Genomic DNA, 21,101 nt, shown 5'->3' on the forward strand with positions numbered 1-21,101 from the left:
GGTGATGGCAGCCAAATTGCAATCAGGTATGGTTTTTGATTTTTATAGGCGCTGCCTCAGAACCTTTTGATCAGACCTATACCGCATTTTCTACCTTAATGTGTGTGTGCTGAGGTGCGGATGTCTATACTTTACATCACCCACCTTTCTGCTACATTTCTGGCAGTCTGGAGGAAGCGGGCGTGGTCGTTCTCCTTCAAACTCTGTTCGGCCTGTGTGATGAGGGCACTGGAGCGCTCCAGACACTGGCGACAGTTTGCAATCTGCTGAGCCAACTTCCGCAGTTTCATCACCTGGAAGAAACACAAAGGAAGTACACGTTTCTATGCAGTACATGAGACACACATGATTTCCATTCATATGCTTGGATATGTTTGGATAACTAGTTAAATTTTTCATTTATTGGTGAGAACACAGACAGCAATACCAGCTTAATATTATTTGGTTTAGTAAAAGTTTCACAAATGCAACCAGCACATTCTTCGACTATGCAGGATTTTTTTTTTGCCCAACACTGCCTTTCATTCCAACTTCCAAAAGTCAGACAAAAGTAGTTCTGCGGTGTTATTGATCTTTTGTGTTCATCTTTTGTGGATGAAAATAACCTTCTATCTGCACAGGGCAACACAAGTTCTCTCCACTGCACAAATTCTGAAAAAAAAAGAACTCCCTCTAAATCCAAATACATCCTAACTGCAGTCCATACAGGTGATAATCATGATGACAGTTGCTAATGTTCAAACATATCCACTTTCCAGAAAATACAATTAAGCTTCGCCAAATTGCTGAAAAATACTGAGTCTGTTTAAGTGACATGATTCCTCCAAGATGAAACCAAAAAGTTGTCATATTATATTGGTAATGGTGGCTTAAGCTTTAATTACTACTGAAGAGCAACACATAAACAGGCAAAAATCCTCCGTAGGAATCTTGGACAGATACTGAATACGCTGGACGCTGATCAGTTATTCTAAATTTGCAGACAGCGAGCAGGAGGACGCTACAGGGTGTGTGTGTGCGTGTGTGTGTGCGTGTGTGTGTGTGTGTGTGTGTGTGTGTGTGTGTGTGTGTGTGTGGAGTTGTTTAATGGAAGAACTCTGCATATGGATGTTATTTCATACTCAGCCTCGCCAAAAACGCATCCCTTTCTCTCAGTAAATATCCCACAGATGCAAGTACTTTACAATTTGTGTCTGATGGTTGAAAACACTCAACAATAAATCTGTACATTCCATCTAGAGGCAAAATCACACACACAGCGATGTGGATGCGTGAGCAGACAGGAAAACAGAGAGACAGGAAGACACAAAGAATGCAGCGGAGAGGAGAGAGTGCTGGTCATGAGGCCGGAGTTGAAGTGAGCTCATGGCCTCTTCATTCCCACACTGACCTTATTATCATGTTGCATAACAGAAGGGCAGACATTAATAGCACGGTGGATTATTGTCTAATACAATAACAGTCAGAGCATAAGGTGCAGCATTCTGTATGAGTCCGTGTTTGTCTATTAAAGAGCAAAACCTTGAGAAAAAGATTCACAGATATGGACCAGAATTAGTTTCGTAAACACATTGTGAGCACACCTATTGTATCTCCTTACACTTGGTGTGCATGTTTCAGATGTTTCATCACAGACTGCTGGAACAAAACTGAAATCCGAGCGGCAAGCAGATGATTTAGGACTGCAAATGCTCATATTAATTAGCTTCATCTTCATCACAAATAACGATGATGTGACTCAAAAGGAAGGACGGTCAGCCAGGTCAGGGTTCAAACACAAGCACAACCACGTTTTTGCAGTGCAGTCCCTTTTCACTGTGATTTGTCAGTGGGTGTGCTGTAATATCATTTCCGAGTGAGCATAAGGAAGCCATTCAGCGCTAATTTGAAATTAATCTATTTATCTCCACTGCGGCTCATATCCTGATTCTGGGAATGAACTTAGTTTGGTGAAACTCATCACAGAAAATAACACAGGCTGCTTGTGAGCCCTGAGACTGTCAACAAAAGGTAAGCTGCAGGAAAAAATTCCAGCTTTAGTGTGGAGCGCATTTCTGCAACAACAATCAAATGAAGCCTGCAAATTTTAAAAAGCAAACGTAAAGTTAGGTCACTTCAGTGTTTGAAAACACCATCATATCAGTAGCAGATAATGATTGGAGTCTGTACACACATTTCAAATTATCTGTGTACTTGGAGGATTACTCATTTATATTTTCAGCAGCACATTTCGGCTCGCAGGGCTTGAAATATGCATAGAATAAAAAAAGAAAAAAAAACACTGGGTGGCAGTTGGTTGAGAGCTTGCCATGAAAAGCTCTCAAAGAATCAAAACAGTATCTAATGTCCACTCGCCTTCTACTGGTGGAAAAGCCGCTTCGCTTAGAAGCCTCTCTAAGCGGGAGACTTAATGGAGTTTTCAATTGACGTCTCAGCCGCTCTTCCACTAAGTCCACCATAATCTGTTGTTGCTATAAACGACATTTGAGCAGGCTGTTGACGGCAAAGAGAGGAGAGGCGAGATGTGTTTAATGGATAGGTTATTATTTGGCAACATATGCCGCAAACAGCAATTTTAGAGATGATTACTCCTCTGCCTCAGAATAATGGACAATATGGCACAGTCTGTGTGTGTGTGTGTGAAAGAGAATCCCACCTTGTGTGAAGTCTGCCTCATCTAAAGCTGAAATGAAACAGTCTTTAATCACAGCTTAAATATTGTAGAGCCAGCCAATCAGTATTATAATTTGTTCTGTGGCCCTCCTTGGAGCTCAGTAGGTTTATGATATCAGGCTGAAACCTGTCTTCTCTGACCACATTACCTCAGCGCACAAAGGTGGATGTGAGCACAAAACAATAATTTGGAAGCAAACAAATTACATTATGTAGGAAGTAACTATTATTTATGTTGAGCAAACTAAAATCTGTTGCGTGCTCGGATTTGCTTGTGTGAGCTGTTCCATGTGGCTGCACAAAATAATTGTCTCCATTCCTCCTTTTTGTGTCTGCAAAACACACTCTCTTCATAATTTGCTTGCTAACATCTAGCAGTGGAGCAATGGGTAAATAAATTAAAATGAGTTTCTTCAGTTTGTGTGCATGCTTACTACATGTACTCTTGCTGTCCTATCTAACCAGAATGTACCTGTATGTCATCTCACAGTGCTCAGCATAGAACAGACCTTAAGAATTACAAAGAGAACAGAGAAACTCACAATCAAAAGTTGCCTTGGAGTAACCTATGAGTGACGGTGGGAAGGAACGAAAAAAACCCTAGAATGGGGGCGGAGACCTTAGACAGAACCAGGCTTGGGGAACACCGTTTGGGTGAGAGTGGGGATGAGGCGGGTGGAGATAGCTGGTTAACGGTTCTCACATCTAACTTATTTGGTTCAGGTAAAAAGAACTCTGGTCCATGTGTGCAATTTGTAGGAACAAGGTTTTATACTAGAAGTGAACCCAAACAAGATTTTTACTCTTGGTCAGGATCAAAGTTTACTCTGGAAATGGTTTGTTTGTGGTCTGAAAGCAAATGGAAAAAAGACATATCCCAATATCCTAATATTTAGCAAGAGTTGATATGTAGATTTGACTTAAATTCGTGTTCATTAAGTTAGGCTACTAATAAATCTAGCTGCCTTCGTGTGAACTGTTACCTGTAAATTATTTGCAAGCATGGAAGCATCTGAGCATGTGAGTTCAGGGATTTTACTCAGATCAGTCAGTCAAAAGCAGTTCAAACTGCAGTCAGTTGTCTTTGTATCTTTAGCGAACAAAGACAAAACAATTCCATAGTAATATTCCCAGAATATTTCTTCACAAGCCACTTCCTGTCTCTGTGCAATAGATTTGCAGTCTTTCTTTGTGAGACCAGATAAATACTGTATACATATACAGGAAGCATAGAAGATTAAGATGGAGAATGACCTGCTGTCAGTCACCACAGTTTGGACATGAATTCTGACTCCTCCAGCACTGAAATCATCTGCATCAGCGCAGCCAGTGAGTTACTGGTAGACTATAAGATTTAATGTTTTGCAGATTTGTTTCTTTCTCCCTCAGTCTGGATTAAATTAACCAAGCATGGTTAATGTGTGTTTTGTTTGGGCAGCCTCAAATTCCCAAAGTCAAATGCTTTGTATGCCCAACCATCTATGCTTAATTACACCTTAAGCCAGTCAGAGTATAGCAGGTGCATTGCCTCTAACAGAGAAGCGTATAAATTGCACAATCACAAAAGGCATTTGTCAAGTAAATGTAAAGACAGGTTGATTTCAGCATTCAAACAAATATCTAATTCAGTAGTTTTTCCTGCGAAAAATAACGTAGTCATAAGTTTGTAAAACAAAGGTAAAAAAGTAATTTGAGTTTTTAATCCTGAAGCCTCTAAAGAAGTTGAAGCTGCTTTCCGAATGAGAATGAACGACGGTCATCAGAGACGTGGAAAGCAGGCAGTCGTATGATAACACACAAACACGCATTGGGCTGTGGGAATAATGTGTGTTTTGTTTGGGCAGGGAGAGATTAAGCGTGACTGCTGAGTCGTCTTCTCCAGATACACAGCTCGTTAGGAGGAGGTAAAAGCAGCGAAAGAGGGAGGGAGAATGGGAGCATCTTTCACAGCTCTGCTCACCAACATCCAGTCTGTAGAATCCTGTTATTCTGTTGCAGAGTCACTTCTGAACACTTTGCTCTCCTCAGCAGGAGAGCGCATCACTACTTTGTTCAAATGTATAAAATGACTTTTCCTGACAACGTGGCTGCGTGAAACATCCCTAACAATCTCTCTCTCTATTCTCTCTCACTCAAACCTCAATTTTAGCACTTCTGTATTTATCTGACTTCCACAAGGTGCATTTCATTCCTCTTCCTTGACCTCTCAAGTGGTCCGCTGGTGTCTTAGAGGTGCTTTCTTTTTACTCCTGTATTTCACTGCAGCGAGACGGCCTTTTACAGAGCCAGACTCTCAGGAGAACAAGCCTTGCTCTTTGTCTCCAATCACTGAGGACACACTCTGACACACTTTCGCGGTCTCGCAAACACACCAGCACACACACCTACTTCGGTCCTCGTGCTCAGAGTTTGGAAATCTTTCATGTTTCGACAAAGCTCTTTCGCTCCACACAAGCACTTAAAACTTCACCTCTGGGAGGGCCTTGACGCTCTCGCTGTTCAAGAGGGGACAACCACCCATATACACACATCATCACGTGTACACACTCGCACACACAGCTGTCTGTACAGTAAGTCCCCCCGAACTCTCTTTGAAACAGAAAAAGGAGGCTCTGAACAGTCTTTTCCAGCCATCTCAGATTCTTTCCACACACATTCAGATTGGCAGTCTGCATGCAGGAGAGGCTGTTGCTGCTCATTCTCTCTCTTTTCCCTCATTTTCGATATGTTTTCCATCTCCCCTAAAGCTTTCATGTGATGTGTGTTTGGGTAAACAACTGCACCACTAACTAAGTAGCCCTGCAAATATATTCTGTCCACGACTGCTCTCATATTTATTCTATTGTGGGAAAACCCTGGAGGACTGTGCAATTTGGGCATGTTGGCTGTTTCAAATGACAACGTGAGTAGTTGAAATACGAGCTGGTGTAAAATGAATCCCAAAATTTACCAGGAATTCAACAATTTCCTTTCTGTCATAATAACATTTTTTAAATAGAATCACAGAACAAAATGAATATGTCTGACGTCACACTGACTCCTTGTAATGACAAAAACACAGAGGATCTATGGAGCTGTTTAGCCATTTTCAGCTTGGTGTTTTGAATTTAGAGTCGATGCTCTGCCTGTTTCTCCTTCACTGCTCTTATCAACACCATTTCCAGCAAAAGCTGAGGTTTTTTCAGAGAAAAGAAACACTAAAAAACCTGAAGCTAACTTCCTCAGCAGACTGACAAAGTCAGCAAATAGCTGGGATCTAGCAGATCATTTACTCAGGGATTTATGACAAAATCTGACTAACATCAATCCAGTGACTAGAAACATTGCTAGACAGATAATGTTGCTTCATGTCTTCTGGATGTGCAATCAGGAAACTAGTTTTTAAGACTAGCTGCTACACATTTTCTATAAATTTTGTTTTAAATAATTTTCAGTCCCTCAATGGCCAAAAATCTGTAATTTTTACTCACTGAAGCCATCCATCTTCTTAATTTCATTAAATATTCTAGACAGTGCTTAAAGGAGACTGAAAAAAGAGTTTAAAGGCATCCTGGGAATACTTTACCTTGGACTCTTTGATCTTCACAGCGATGACCTGCTTTCTCTGGCGGATGATCTCCACCAACTCATCACACTCTTCCACCAGCTTAGCTTCATGCATGGCTGTGTTAACCTAAAGACAGAAGCATGTACATGTGAACAGTTAAATTAAAACCTCTCAAAGGCTCACTTTCAAACCCAAGTGTATGCACACTCATGTACAAATTTGCATATTTGTAAAAAACACATTAAATTACAATAACTGTATTTTACGCTTTGTTTTGTCTTAGTAGAAACAATACATCTGCCACACATGTTTTTCCTCCCATCCTCTATCTATGAGGAGCTTTGTCAGCTTTCTGGATTTGACAGCAAAGACGATTCATATTATCACATACAGAGCACGCCATTTATTTTTCCATTTCATTATGTATTCTGCACATGAGGTGGATATGCCTCTAGCAACATCTGCACCTGGATATGAAAAAAAAACGAGAGATAAGTGATTTCCAACTCATTAATTGTGTCACTGGAAAGACCATAAATCATTAAGCTGCAAAGCACACACTGATCCGTGTGGGAAAAACTTTGACATATGCATACAGTTGGTAAACTGCTCGGGCCCTCAGTTAGTGAACATTGCAGGTAGAGAGGAAAAGACAACACACTGTTGAATGTAGTCTGAATTTCATTATTCATTTGTCAGAAATGTTCTGTTCCTTGCTGGAGGGAAGCCTATCATAGCTCATAAAAATTTGTATGACGGTGCTGGGTTCGAGCCACTGCTAGTTCTTGTGTGTAACACGAATATGTTATTATTCAGGGAAACCCATTATGTGCCAAGAAAATTCTGCATGACATTCACAGAGTTATGCTTATTTACAAAACATGTTTATTTCAATCCGAGTGAAAAATAGGCTGAGTATTGTTTGGATTCTCAGAGCTTCATTAAAAAAGAACTGAGAAAGAGCCTGTGTAGACAGTCATTAATTCACTGATAGAATATGCTTACACCATGCCAATTTAATAGATTCTGTGATTATTTTAGGACCAAAGTTGCCAAGGCAACTCATCACCAGTTCACCATTTCAGGCTAACACTAAATAAACAGCCGGTTTCAAATATGTGTGGGTGGGTGGGTGTTACTGTAACACTACGGGTGTTTGCTGAATTGCAACAATAAACCCTTACTAGAAGGTCTGCCAGTTGCAAAACCCACTTAAAATAACAGCAAAAGTTTCTTTAACACTTACAGCAGGGGTTCAAATTATTATTTTTTTTGTTTTCATATTGGTCCAACTTCACTGCTGAGCCAGCGAACAGACCAGAAAACCTGAACTGCAAAGTGTGCATCAGGACAACATGACCACACTTAGGGTTCATTCTGGGACTGATGGTTTACCTCTGAGTTAGCAGTGTTTACGGTTTCACTGGAAAATTTAATGTAAAGGTCCGCAAACATTAAATCACTGCACATTGCACAAGGGAAACCTTATCACTGTTATCTCTGCTCCAAGTGTTGTGCTTTAATTAATATTTCAACGAACAATCCACGCTGGTTTGCTGAGCGCTGGTGTACACATGTAAACATTCCCAAAGCTCCATCCAAGCTGTACTCGTACTGTAGTTGTACTGTAAGCGCGCCTCTTATACTGTGATGACAGAAGGTCCTACTATTTTGTCTCTGGCAGCCAGTTTAGACCATCAGAGAAATTACAGATGCACTCTAGGATACTCAGAAATAAAACATCCCAGCGCAGTCACTGTGGGAAGCTTTCACTCAAACCGGCAACTGTAGAGCTATCCAAAAAAAATCTACACAAGAGGCGAGAAATTTCACTAGCACTTCAGACAGAGGCCTACCATCAAGGATGTTCTTAAGGGCCACAAGGATCTTTTTACGCTTTAACTGCTTCCTTGCGTTTGTTGTCATAAAAAAAAAAAAAAAAAAGCGGTGGGTGAGTGTTTTCTGTCGACTGTAGCATGAGCACTCCTCAGCTGGCAACCATTACACAGAACTACACCAGAGAAAGCGCTGTGAGGAGACACCCTTCACTGTTCTGACTGAGCGCGGCAATCTAAAAGTGATGCAAAGATGACGTTTAAATCAAAGATCACAGCAGAGTTATGGCAATAAAATGACATCGGCGCAAAGACGCTTGCCTGTGCACGCCGTTTGACACTGAAACTCTTCAAATAGTCCTATCTGCACAACACTGACAGGTAATGTAAAATTTATTTCTGATGATAAAAGAAAGTCTACTTATTTTGGAACTGCGGGAACTTCAGATCGTTTAATATACAGTATGATCTCGTTTACCATTGTTTCATCATCTGTTAAACAGAATTCATTGGGCTTCGTGTATTTTAATATCACATGTGGATTTTTTTTCTATCCTATTAATAAAACAATGCATATATTACTGAAAATACTGCAGCAAAGTGCATTCTCATACAGGCTATAGCTTGGCACTGGTTTTGACTTTTATGTCCAGTGATTCATCTCTTTTTGATTAATTCCCTGTGCTTAAGTTTTACAGGGTTGTTACTTCTTGACATGCTGAAGACTATGAAACTACTTACACTAACAACCAAGTTCCACTCATCACTCCACAAAGCTCATTACAACATGACAGTCCACTTAAGCCTCATTATTCATATTCGCTCACTCAACACAAACACACATTTTGCATTCCTATCTCTGGGAGGACACTCATTGACAGAATGCATTCCCAAGCCCCTCACTCTAACCTTGATCATCACAGTGAAAGTCCTCACCCCGGCCTGAACCTAACCTGAACCCTCAAATCAAGCCATAATCTTTAAACAGCACTTTGAAAATGAGTCAGAAACTCACCTTCGAAAAATATCGCTGAAGAGCTATAAAGATTTAAACTCAAATAGTCCTCACAAACACACACAGACACAATTAATTCTGCAAAGAGCCACCTTATGACTGCGGGTTAGTAATTAAGCAGGATAAATGCAGCTGTCCAGGATCACTGTGAATTACAACCGGGCTACTTGGCAGCTTCGAGTTACGGAAACAATCTTCTCCTCTGCTCGCCCCCCACCATCATCCTTCTCTTTTACCTCACTCAAATCATCTACCTGCTCCTGACATCATCATCCACTTCCTGCTACACAAACGCTGTCACCTACTGCGCATCTCCATATTCATTAGGCTCCTCTGCAGGTGCACTGACATCACGTTGCCGACTGCACGTAAAAGTATAGATCTATTTCTGGAGTGTGTGAAGAACAACCACAACAAAAATGGAAACGCTTTCAGTGTCAAAGACCTACCAGCTGCTTCTGCTATAAAGAATGGTTGTTAAAATTAGTGAAAACATCATTGCCAGAAAGTGCAATAAAGGGATCTTACTTAATAAATATGATTAACACATTAAGCACACAAACTGGCATCACTTCTGAGATTATAATGAATGAGGTTACAACAAAATCAATCCTATGCATTGTGTTAATCTATTCTAACTTGGTTGGCATTCATCTTATGATAATGCAGCTGATATTTAAATATATCTTATTCAGTACTTTCTCTTTATTATAAAAAAGATCCTAAGCACATGTTGGTATCAGCAGTAATATTACTGGAAACGCAATTAACAACTGAGTAATTTTACAACTTGTTATAATTAGTAGCACATAATTCCCTTTTAAACTGTTCAGACATTTCTCTTTCAGACCAAAAAGCTCTCATCTTCTTCATATTGTAAGCCCTCTATTACAAAACACCTGGGAAAGAACCTAATTTGTATGCCTGATCCATCGCTGGCAATCTTCTGCAGACATGTCAGGACATCCAGCAATCATTGCATCCAAGAGGAAAAGATTTTATGACCTATGGCATCGAGAAATGTAGAGTACGATGAAAGAAAAAACAGCACCAGCCTGTTGTGGTAAAACACATCGGCTCACACTATTACTAAATGTTCTGGATTCTGCCTCACTTGCCTCCTTTCCTCACCTGCCGCAAGTCTTTGGTCATCAAAGAATGAAAATAGGGACACAGTGTTTCACGTCCCAATTAGAGTTGATGCATTTTTGTGTTTTTCATTTTCTATTTTTTTTTTTGCATGGAGCTAAACGTTGTAACTTGAAGTGTAATTTTCAGTAATTTTGTGTTATGTGTGAAGTGAATTAAGCACCAAGAGATGCAATTCTGCATTTGTAAAAACCATCTACACCATTAAGATCTAAACGTAGCCTAAATATTTCAGTCTGACAGCAGAACATTACATCAAAAGCATTGCAACAAATTCACATTTGCTTCACCACATCATCCACTTCAGCTTGTGGGTTCCACTGAGCACATATGCTCCCATATATCATTAGTTCAGCTGAGGCAAAATGCCAAGGTTAAATTTATTCAGCCATATTTTTATACTGTAGAAATGAGCACTGCATTACATACAGGCTAAAATAAAATAAAATGAACAGCTATGGCATGCAGGTAATTTTTCCAGCTTCAAGTGACTGACAGTCACCTTTAACCGTCTGCTCTGTGCTGTTTCAGCAAATAATTACGTGACTGATGTGTGTGGCTAAGCAGAGTGTCAATCATTCAGATGTTGTCAATCATGCAGAGGTGAGCTACACTCAGAATGAGTCTTTGCTTTCTAAATTCCCCCGATATTGTTATTCAGTGTAGTAATTTCTCACTATGCTATGATTCTGAGAAAATCTGTTGACTCCAGAGAAATGAGCTGTGGGTGTGAGTCTTAATGATGGTGCGACGCTCATTCATTCCTGAAAATGCTATGTGCACTTGTCACAAAAAAAAAAAAAAAACTCAAGCAGCTGCATCACCGTAATAGTATCACAAATGCTGGCAAATGCAGCTAAATTACCCGCCCACCCTAACATAAATCCTGCTTTATTTTCTTAAACTGCAAATTCTTACAAACTCCTGCCATGTTAACAAGCATTGTTCACACTGAGACGACTTCACTTTAAATCTTTGTACAAAAGTTCACCACATACTAACTTGATGTACAAGGTGTTAAAAGACATGTTACAGACATACGTTTCATATAATGGTAGACCAAAAACACTCTTATTTTGGAATATTTACTGGTGAATGCATTATAAAGACTCAAAGTCTTGAAATGTGTGTATGTCTGTGTGTGTGTGTGTGTGTGTGTGTGTGTGTGTGTGTGTGTGTGTGTGTGTGTGTGTGTGTGTGTGTGTGTGTGTGTGTGTGTGTGTGTGTGTGTGTGTAAACAAGATGTGACATCCTTTCAGTTGTACTCTACCCTCTATTGGTTTCAAATACAGAGCCTTGCTGTCTGAGATAACAGACAACAAAACTGAATGTGACATTTTAGCGTTTTCATTTGTTCATATCAGACCAAATACCGAATACATCTTTCCTTAAAAGTGAGTCACTTTCCTGAGTTTCTGCATCATGATGACACGATCACGCTGTGTAGTGTTTGTTTTGACAAAATTCTGTTTTGTTTTAAGCAAAGTCTATTTAAAAGTAACAAAAAGTGTCAAGACAGAAGAAACATAATTGCCATATTGGCCCAAATATTAGACCATAAATTACTTTTGACCAAGTTTTTGTTATACTGTATTCAGGGACTAGACATCTCTGACTGCACAAGTCAGTTTTTTGTTGAGAAAGTACCCGTATAACACCAGCTTCTACAGAAATAATTAGTGGCATGACTCATGAGGAGCCGTAATTAGGAGTAAAAACGTCTACAAAGTGTGTGAGTGTCTGACTTAGACACAGGCTACATTAATGTGAGGCATACAGCACATTCTGTCCTAATTGAGCTAACAGTATGCCATGTTTTACTTTAACAAGAAGAGGTTCTCAGAGTCTGAACACTATGTTTGTATCTCTGTTGCCCTTTTAAACAGGATTATTCTGAAATGTGTTGAATCTTTAGAGAATCTTACTCTACAATGTGGGTGTTGGAAAAAGGAGGATTGTCTTATATTTGTGTCACTGTCATCATTGAATTTAACATAAATTTTAGCATTTTAGAAATTAGCATGAATAAATTATATGATCTATACAGGATTGTGAAGGCAATCATTTACAAACTGTTTGCTATCAAGTGATTTACATTTATATTAGTAACATTGTTTATCCCGATTTAAAGTGAAATATTGCATTTAACTAAGCAGCTGAGCCCTTAGTTTGAAAATGTGGATATCTGAGGAAACAGCAGCAGAACAAGCTAAGACAGAACAATGCATGGCTCCAAAAGTGAACTACTCCAGCTGACATGGCTCCTGTTCCACAGTGAGGTCTGGTCCAGGTTCAGAGCAGCTGTTAACCTCTTACTGACACCAAACCTCTTACATCTTGAATCAATTCTGTGCTCATTCTACTCCCATCAGCCTCTGTTGCCTCCTATTTCTCTTCATTCATTTCCTCTTCTTTCTATTCCGCCTCTCTTTAACTGGCCCTGATTCCAGCTGTTTCTCGCTGACCGCTTTAATTTCTCTCTCACTGTCCCCTCTTTGCTTCATTCCCTCAGACATGACGCCCTGAAAACAGATGCAACGATTCAGTCTGACAGCTTTATCTTGGAGATTCTGGGATACTTCCCAGGGATTTATGACACCCGAGTGGCACCTGGCTCTAATACAGGGGAGAATGGCTTTATGTCGCACTAGAGTAAAAAGAAAATGCAACCGCGAGACGTATATCACGGATTATATGCCAAAAAGAGGTGATAATTGGACACGCTTCACTGGCAATGAATTTGAAGACTGTCTTTATAAGCCGACAAAGTGCTTTGAGCTTTTTATGTGCTAACCAGATTTACTTTCTTTAATTCAGGGTACATTAAATATCTGCTAAAATTCTCCTTCTCTTCCTTTTCAAAGGAGTTAAATGACATATAACATCTATCACTATTAATTAAATCATTACTCGTATTGTTAACGATGATGACATGAATCATCAAATTTAAGTTTGCACTCACAGTGTGTCTTTGTAGATACACCTACACAGTTCTGTTGAAGAGGCAACTGAACTCTGTTTCAATCTACTTTTCAGTGATGCTAGTCGCTACCTTTGGTCTTTTCTTTCAAAGGTTTGATCCAGACAGCTAAATCTAACAAATATTGGAAGGATTATCATGGATTTTTGTACGGACATTCAAGCCGCCGGATGATCTACACTAATGACTTTAGTAATCCTCCTTTGCGTTAGTTCCAACAGTAATCTGATGTATTGGTTGTCATTGACATAGATCTATAATTATTAGATGAGAAACATTGACATTTGGAATTCTAATAACTTCAGTAATCCTGTGACTTTCATCTAGGTGAAAAATTGAATATGTCCCATCCGGAATGACTAATGTCAGCATGAGAAAATGCGGAAAATAAGATGGTGAACATGAAAATATGAACAATATTGTCAAAAATCATCCTGTCCTCCTAGATGTCTTTTTTCATTTGTAATAAATGAGTCAGCAGTGTTGCGAAGGAGCAGCTTGTGTCACTTTAGAACCAAGTGAACCTGATTTTATCTCACAAGGACAAGGGAACTGTTATCCATGCATTGCTAATGGTCCCACCAATCTGTCCACTGTTTATGTTGTCTGTTTTAGTTGTCTGTTTGTCTCTGCTATATTTTTCTCTCTCCTTTACACCCTCACACCAGACGGCAGATGGCTGATCTCCCTGAACCTGGTTCTGCTGTCGGCCTCTTAGTGTATAAAGGAAGTTCTTCCTCTCCACTGTTGTCATTATGCTTGCTCATGGGTGTTTTCAGGTTTGTTGGATCTCACTATGTATAATTGTATAGGGTCTTAACTGTAATATTTAAATCACAAGATAAATTCACACAATAAATAATACTATAGAGTCTTAACCTTATTATTTAACTTGTGAGGTAAATTCACAATGCCAATGTCTTATTTCTCTACTGAAAACGCAGCTGTTTTAGGTGTGCTTGTGAAAGTAAAATCAACCATGAGCTGTTAGTTTATTATTTATTATCTGATTGTTAATTTATGTACATGTATCTTTGTTGTTGGGGAACAATTTTCATGATTGGAGAGTAACGTTGTGTCGCTTAATTATGGAAGAGTTACCTAATGGGTCATAAAAATTGATATGTTTACACCCCTAAAAGTTTTTTGTCTTTGGGAAGATGGACTCAGCATTTTAAACATGGCATGGGCAATTATATAACCAAGCAGTGTGTTTGTCAGGTAAAATTCAGTAAAAATCCAAGTGCATAAAATATCCTCGACATGCTATATAACTGACAGTGACTTGACTTTCACCACTATCAGTTAAAAATGTAATGTGTCCAACACTGGAACACTAACATTAGCATGATAAAATGGAAAACAAAGACAGTAAATATAGAAAATGTGATAAACACAAGAATGAATGCAATATCTCAGTAGAGCCTCAAAGAGCTGCTGTAGTCGCTTGTTTGGTTGTTGATGTATCATCTGTCCTCCGACTAAATGGTAAATACTGTGTACTTTTAGCGCCTTTTAACCTTGGCTTGGTTCTACAAAACACTTTACAATGTGTTGCTTATTCACCCATTCATACACATTCACACATTAAAGGTGGCAGAGCTGCTATGCAGGGCGCTCGCCTGCCATCAGGTGCAAATAAGGGTTCGGTGTTTTGCTCGAGGACATGAGGACAATCCGCTCGGCCAACCTTGAGCCACGGCCGTCCCACAAAATGCTGGTGCTAAAATGTTATAAATGTAAAGGCTGGACTTGACAGAAGGATGGATAAACACTGACATAAAAAAAAGAGAAATATATGGATTACATAACACGCCATTGGCATCTGTTAAAAGCATACACATTTAGCACTGACTGCAAAAAGGCAAGAAATTAATTTAATTATAAGCCATTATCCAACTGCATTGATGTTTCCATCTTCAGCTGAAAGGGGAACAAATGGCTTTAGAAATACAGCAAAGACAAACAACACCAGGAGACTCTTCGATCTCCCTGACGCTCCAGCAGAAAAGGTAAAGAGAGGCGAGACGAGACCTGAGACAAAGGATTAGGCAGCATTACAGCCATCACACACAGCTGATTCATATTCCACACGCAGTGGGATCAGCTTTAGTGTACACACACCTAGACAGGTCCCGGCTAATAACTTACGGCTCATTGTTTAATCAGTAGACATACATGTCTGAGTATTTAAACCCACCAGGCTTCTGTCTGATGTGATTCTTTCATTTTTCATACAACTTTACACAGAAATCCTAGGGGTTTGGAAATACTGGCTGCTACTTTGACTGCTTACTTCACATTAGTGGCGTCTGGACGAAGCTGCCCTACCATGAGCCAGACATCCTACGCCTTATTAGGAAGTTTATCTCTTTATAAAGTTGCAGGTGAAGGCGCACTGTGACAACACAATTTCTGTTCTATAAGGGGTAACTGAACCACGATCTGAGGTGAGGGTAAATATAGAGAGTTGGATAAATTAGGGCGGAAAGACAGAAAAGCTGATCGACTGTCAAATGCTGAGCTGAATTTAGAGGAGGGGGATGTTAAATGCAGGAACTTCACTACACTGACAAAGTTCCCAGTCACAAGGGCATAGGCCTTTGAGGAGGTACTATGTAAGTCTGAAAGAGGAGGCTTCCTTGGGAATTAAATGGAAATATGCAATGGTTTCAGTGCATCCTTTCAGATGTCTATTTGAAGAGGCGGGTGAAAAACTTTCACAATATAAAATTGGTGGCTGTCTTGGGTTTTACTGTTAAACTTTACAAAACAAATCAGAAAATGGAGGAAATATCTTGATTGAAGGCTGAAATGTTCATATCAAATGATCAAACTTTAAATGTGTGCAGATAACAGGTAACATATTAGCATGATGTCACTCTGGAAATTTTGTTTCACTTGTCACTGTATCAGCGTCTATTCAATGTTTTTAGGGAAATGCTCTTCACCAAACAGCCTCACTGAGTGTCTGCTCTCGGCTGACTATTAATATCCAAGCATTGAGTGAATAACAGTGATGTGTGTGAGCTCAACAAAAATCAATTCAAACGCCCAAAATTCACAGCATTTGCTCCGTATTCTTAAGAACGCTGAACCTTATTCCGAATGTCATTAAGCGCAAAAACCCTACAGCAAATATTCTGGAAAGGATAGAGGCCTCCCAAGACAGAAGTATCCTACACATCATCAAGTCAGTGCATCTTTTCCAAGACTGAAGAAAAGATAATTCCCAGAAGAGACACCCGGCAGAACGGGGCTGCATTGCTGCTGTGTGTGCTGACACACTGAAAGCTGATTCACACTGTGTTTGATCACATCTTCGGCACCAATACAGTGTGATGCAAACGAGGAGGAGAGGAATCCAGGTCACGCTCAAAGCTCTTCAGAGAATTCATATTTTGCACACACTTTTCGCACTCCATTAAAACGCTCACTTTTTTATTCCCTTTTTGTGTTGTGTTGCATTATTGCTGAGCGTTTTCTTCCCGCACGCTGCCTGTATCCGTTTCGGTCAAAAAGATGATTGGTAGTCACGCTAACGCTCGTGTCCTTTTTACCCCTTCCTCTGTTTGCCCTCTCAATGCCTGCTCTCTCTCTTTCTTTAATCTCCCCTTTGTGGCTCTTCCTCCTCTCTTGTCTTTATATTTCTACCATTTTCCATCTTCTTCTCCACATTTATCCTCCCCCTCTTCCTCTTGCCACTTGTAAAGAGCCACTGTGCATTAATGTGAACTCACCTGAAACAATTTCAGTCCCTCATCCTTCATGTAAATAATTAAACCAGCCTTTTGACATTGAGATCACATAGAAGAATAACTCTGAGTGAGCGCAAACAGAGTGGAAAAACATATAGTTTCTTTTGATAATTTGCTTAAGAGCTAGTGGAGCATGTTCCCCCCCAACGCGATCACTCCTCATTACTTTTTGATGAATAACTGATGAGACTGTGCTGTTGTTGGCGATGGCACAACATTGGTATGCAGACAGAGACAAAAGAAGACAGAGAGTTTTTTTTTCCCCTTCCCATGCACTGTTGACGAACTGTTTGTCTGCACTTAATGAATCACGCAGCGATCATTTAATTTTGATTGGGTGTGCGGTTGTGCGAGCTGCTGTTCGTGGACCTCAGAGTGACTCCGAGAAAATGGAGCCATGCCCAGCTAATAAGAAATGAACTACGCTCGGAGTGATGGCGGCACTAAAATGCATTTGTCCTCTGCCGCTATTAATGTCAAATTTCACAGAGAAATGATGGTGTTTATTAGAAGTGCTAAGACAGGAAGTATGCACTTGTGTGTGTGTGTGTGTTTGTGCATGCACGTGTCAGTGACTCTTAGCTGTCGAGAAAACACTCGATGGCATTAGTACTCCCCGGCCGACTTCACACGGTACCTCCATTAAATCACAGCATGAGCCCAAACTTAAGAGGTCAACAGTGACAGGGCTGGCGAAGGTATAATTTTCTGCAGACATCTACAGGTTCACACTGGGACACCTGAGTGCAAACACTCCCCTAAGATTGTCAGTAAATCGAGGTGGTTGAGCTGTGACACATTACTCGCTTGTGACAAGTCAAATAAAGCTTCCACTTCCAAGATATATGCCATTTGACAGATAATCTTATCTGATTTCACTGAGGAGAATAAATTTCTTGTATGGGTGGTGCCAGTGGGAATTAAACTGTTGAGTGTTGCAACAGTAATTCATCCTAAAAATCATATTCACCACAGTGAGATTAACTCAAAACTGGAGTTAAAGGAACAACCTGAGTTGAGACAACGACCTTGAAGAGGCACAAGATCAGAATTTATGACTCAGGTAAAAGCATTGCGTTAAGCTGTTAGCACCTTGACAATAAGAGGGGGTACTACACAAGATCTTTACTTGTGGCTTTGCCCACAGTAAAGTGGTCATTTCAATGTTTGGAGGAGTTGTCTGAATTCCATAACTACTCTTTAAAAGGTCTGAAAGTGGATGGTTGCTGAGAGTCACTCCAACTCATCCTTTGTTCTTGAGTCATGTTTTGAGACAGATTGTCTCGAGTGCTACCATCTGCAAAGGAAGAGGTCACTGGGATCCTGACTGGTATTGAGTATTTTCATTTTCAAGGCACTGCATTTGCACGAGTTGCTGGACTGAAGGTCAAATGACATAACAATCTCATTCAGACACATTTGTGTCATTATTAATGTCCTAGTGTCATTTTTTCATGTTTTTTGGCTTATAAATTGTAAGAAAATGCTGAGCTTTTATGATGATAAGAGACTGAAATCCACTTCCAGTGTAGACTACTCAATATTTGATCTGTAGCTAGGGAAGGAACTTAAAGAATTGAGTCCTATTTTACTAGCGTCACAGTTGTGGTCATGATCCAGTAGGAGGGAGGGAAATTTAATTAAAAAAGAAGAAGACTGCAACTAAAATCTAGGGTAGGTTCAGTCATCTGGAAAGAGAGCTAAATTCAAGCAACTTACTGGGGTTTTAGTCTCATGCATATTTCCACCCAGCTGAAGTTTTCCTCATTAAGAATCCATAGCAGTTCTGAGGCTTCTGTCTTGTAATCGACCCTCGCCTCTGACTACCATGATACCCGACAACAAACAAGACTACTTTCCAGACAATCTAACAGAATTTTGTAACTTCAAAAGTCACAGTTAAGGAAGACCACTTTATTTTTACTTAACTGAACCCAATGGCATTGAAATGTGTTGCGTACCTCAACCTGCTGACAGATCTGGATGAGCTTGGCCATTTGGTTCTCCAGTTCACTGTTCCTCTTAACCAGGTTGGTCAGGTTGTTCTCAAGAGTTTGCTGTTCGGAGGGAGCAGGAGGAAGGAGGAGGAACAAAGGGGCAGAGGAGGAAGACCAGGAACAAGGTGAAAAAGATTAGAATACACAAGAATATACATTGAGAGAACAGGTTTTGATACATAAATACCAAAATCGTAACATTAATAGGTATTAAAATGTAAAAAGACACTTGTGACAAATTGATTTATTATTACAACTTCTTGAAATACAATTCAGTTTTTATTCATTCAATTATATGAATTTTGCAAAGAAATACTTTCTGACATAAGTGATGTTACATGATGATTTTAGCATATCTTTGCTAAGGTTTGTGACATCAGTGCCTCGTCATCAACCTAATAGCCACTAGCTCATGTGCATGTTGTGTACAGATGTTAGGTCTTACAAATGGAGGTTTCGTTATTACCTTACATGCATCTTTTTGAGTGGTAAACATAACGTGATATGTATGATACTGAATAAATGATAACTATAAAGGTGTGCCTTCTGTGACATTAACAGAAAGTATTACAGTACTGCTTTGCCCTCATCTCCAAAGTGATGCTCGACGTTCACGCATGAACTTGAGGGTTGCTTTATAACAAATGAAATCCATGCAAACAAACTTCTTCACTCATTTTTAACTGCTGATTTTTGGCTACCTGCCATTTAAACTAGCTCAGTAAATGCTTTAAAAGCCTGTGAGATAGAGAAAAGTTGCCAAATTCCAGGTAAAAGTAATGGGTGAAGAAGAGAAAATATCTGCCACAGTAGTCAGGCACAATGTGCTAAAAACTGACCCATACTATCCTCCTGACATGAAAGCATGTTGAACAATGAAGAATGAATTCTGTAGTAGTCAAAGAGGAAGGATAAGTCTACATGAGTATTAGCTCAAATCAAAGTGTTCTTTTTAATGAAAAGGTTGTATCTCTTGAAAAGCTCATATTTTCTCATAATAACTTTGCCCACAATCTTAAAATTGCTTTCACAGCCAAGCAAAGGTAAATGTTATGGTAAGTATCATACCTGTAGTGACACATCAGCATTTGAAACAAAGTATGCATAGTGCTGCTAGTATAACGAATATTAAATTCAATCCAATACTGTTCTTTAACTTATTTTTACAGCTACAAATGCTTAAATTCCAGGTTTATTTGCTAACAAACTGTTTGATATGTCAGGATTTTACTGTCTAGCCTTATTCTTTACTTTAAAGACATGAAAACAAGCATATGATCCCCAACAAATTAAACCAATCAACCTCCACTGGCAATTTTAACGATCAAACATTCAATTATTATCCCTTGACTGTGACTGTTTGTCGGATGCAAAACAAAAGACACGCACACATAAATAAACTCACTCAAACGCATATACAGTACAAAAGATGAAAATGGAAACAAGCAAATGGGAAGCCAGAAATAGAACTACCATTCAAAGGAAGCAAATCAACGATGGTGGCATCACAACAACAACATTTGCAGCTGCAAAGTGAACAGCAGAACAAAGCAGCAGACAAGCGGCGGGTGTTTGAAGCATCTCTACTCATGCAAGTGAAGGGGAGGTGGGCTGGACGAGCACCTGGCCACAAGTCTGGTTGTCTGGCTGTGCCTCTGTCTGTCTGTCCTGTCTATCAGACATCCCCCGTGCTTTCCAGTATCTCCCCTACCTGTCGCTCAGCCTGATTTACTCAGTCTCCCTGTTGTCTGTTTGACTTTGCACCCACTTAATTATTTATCTGCTTGCTTATCTGCTTTCCTGCATCCCTTCCTTATCCGTCCAGGTGTCTACCTGTGTGCGTGTCTGTCCCTCTGCATCCCGGCAGCAGGAACAGAGGAGGGGAGGGAGGGGGAGGAAGGGAGGGAGGGGAGGTTGGTAAAAGGCAGCCAGGGAACTCACCGCAGCGCTTGTCTTTGAAGCCTCCATTACCGCATCTGACACTCTGCCCGGGCTCACCTGATAAGCCTACGAACACACACACATACACCTACATAAGTGCACACAGAAACACACACACACAGACAAGCCTGGTCGCACAACGGCTGCCACCCAAACGCACAGCATCAGAAGAGGGGAGCTCCTTCTGGAAAAAGTTGCCACAAACG

At 40.0% G+C, this 21,101-nt stretch overlaps 1 protein-coding gene across 6 annotated transcripts in view; it reads right to left on the reverse strand.

Moving 5' to 3' along the window:
- The window catches only part of mid2 (midline 2), a 149,939-nt gene that overhangs the window by 29,269 nt on the left and 99,569 nt on the right, over positions 1-21,101 (reverse strand). For 5 of the 6 annotated variants that reach the window (XM_055016620.1, XM_055016618.1, XM_055016616.1 and 2 more), the window contains 4 exons: positions 20,896-20,961; positions 18,919-19,014; positions 6,239-6,346; positions 145-293 (listed from right to left, as the gene is read on the reverse strand). In XM_055016620.1, the coding sequence (XP_054872595.1) occupies positions 145-293; positions 6,239-6,346; positions 18,919-19,014; positions 20,896-20,961 (419 nt within the window). The remainder of the gene's footprint in view (positions 1-144; positions 294-6,238; positions 6,347-18,918; positions 19,015-20,895; positions 20,962-21,101) is intronic. The other variant, XM_055016621.1, reaches the window with a different exon arrangement.

This window comes from Amphiprion ocellaris, chromosome 13 (assembly GCF_022539595.1).
Source record: "Amphiprion ocellaris isolate individual 3 ecotype Okinawa chromosome 13, ASM2253959v1, whole genome shotgun sequence".
Classification (NCBI taxonomy): domain Eukaryota; kingdom Metazoa; phylum Chordata; class Actinopteri; family Pomacentridae; genus Amphiprion; species Amphiprion ocellaris.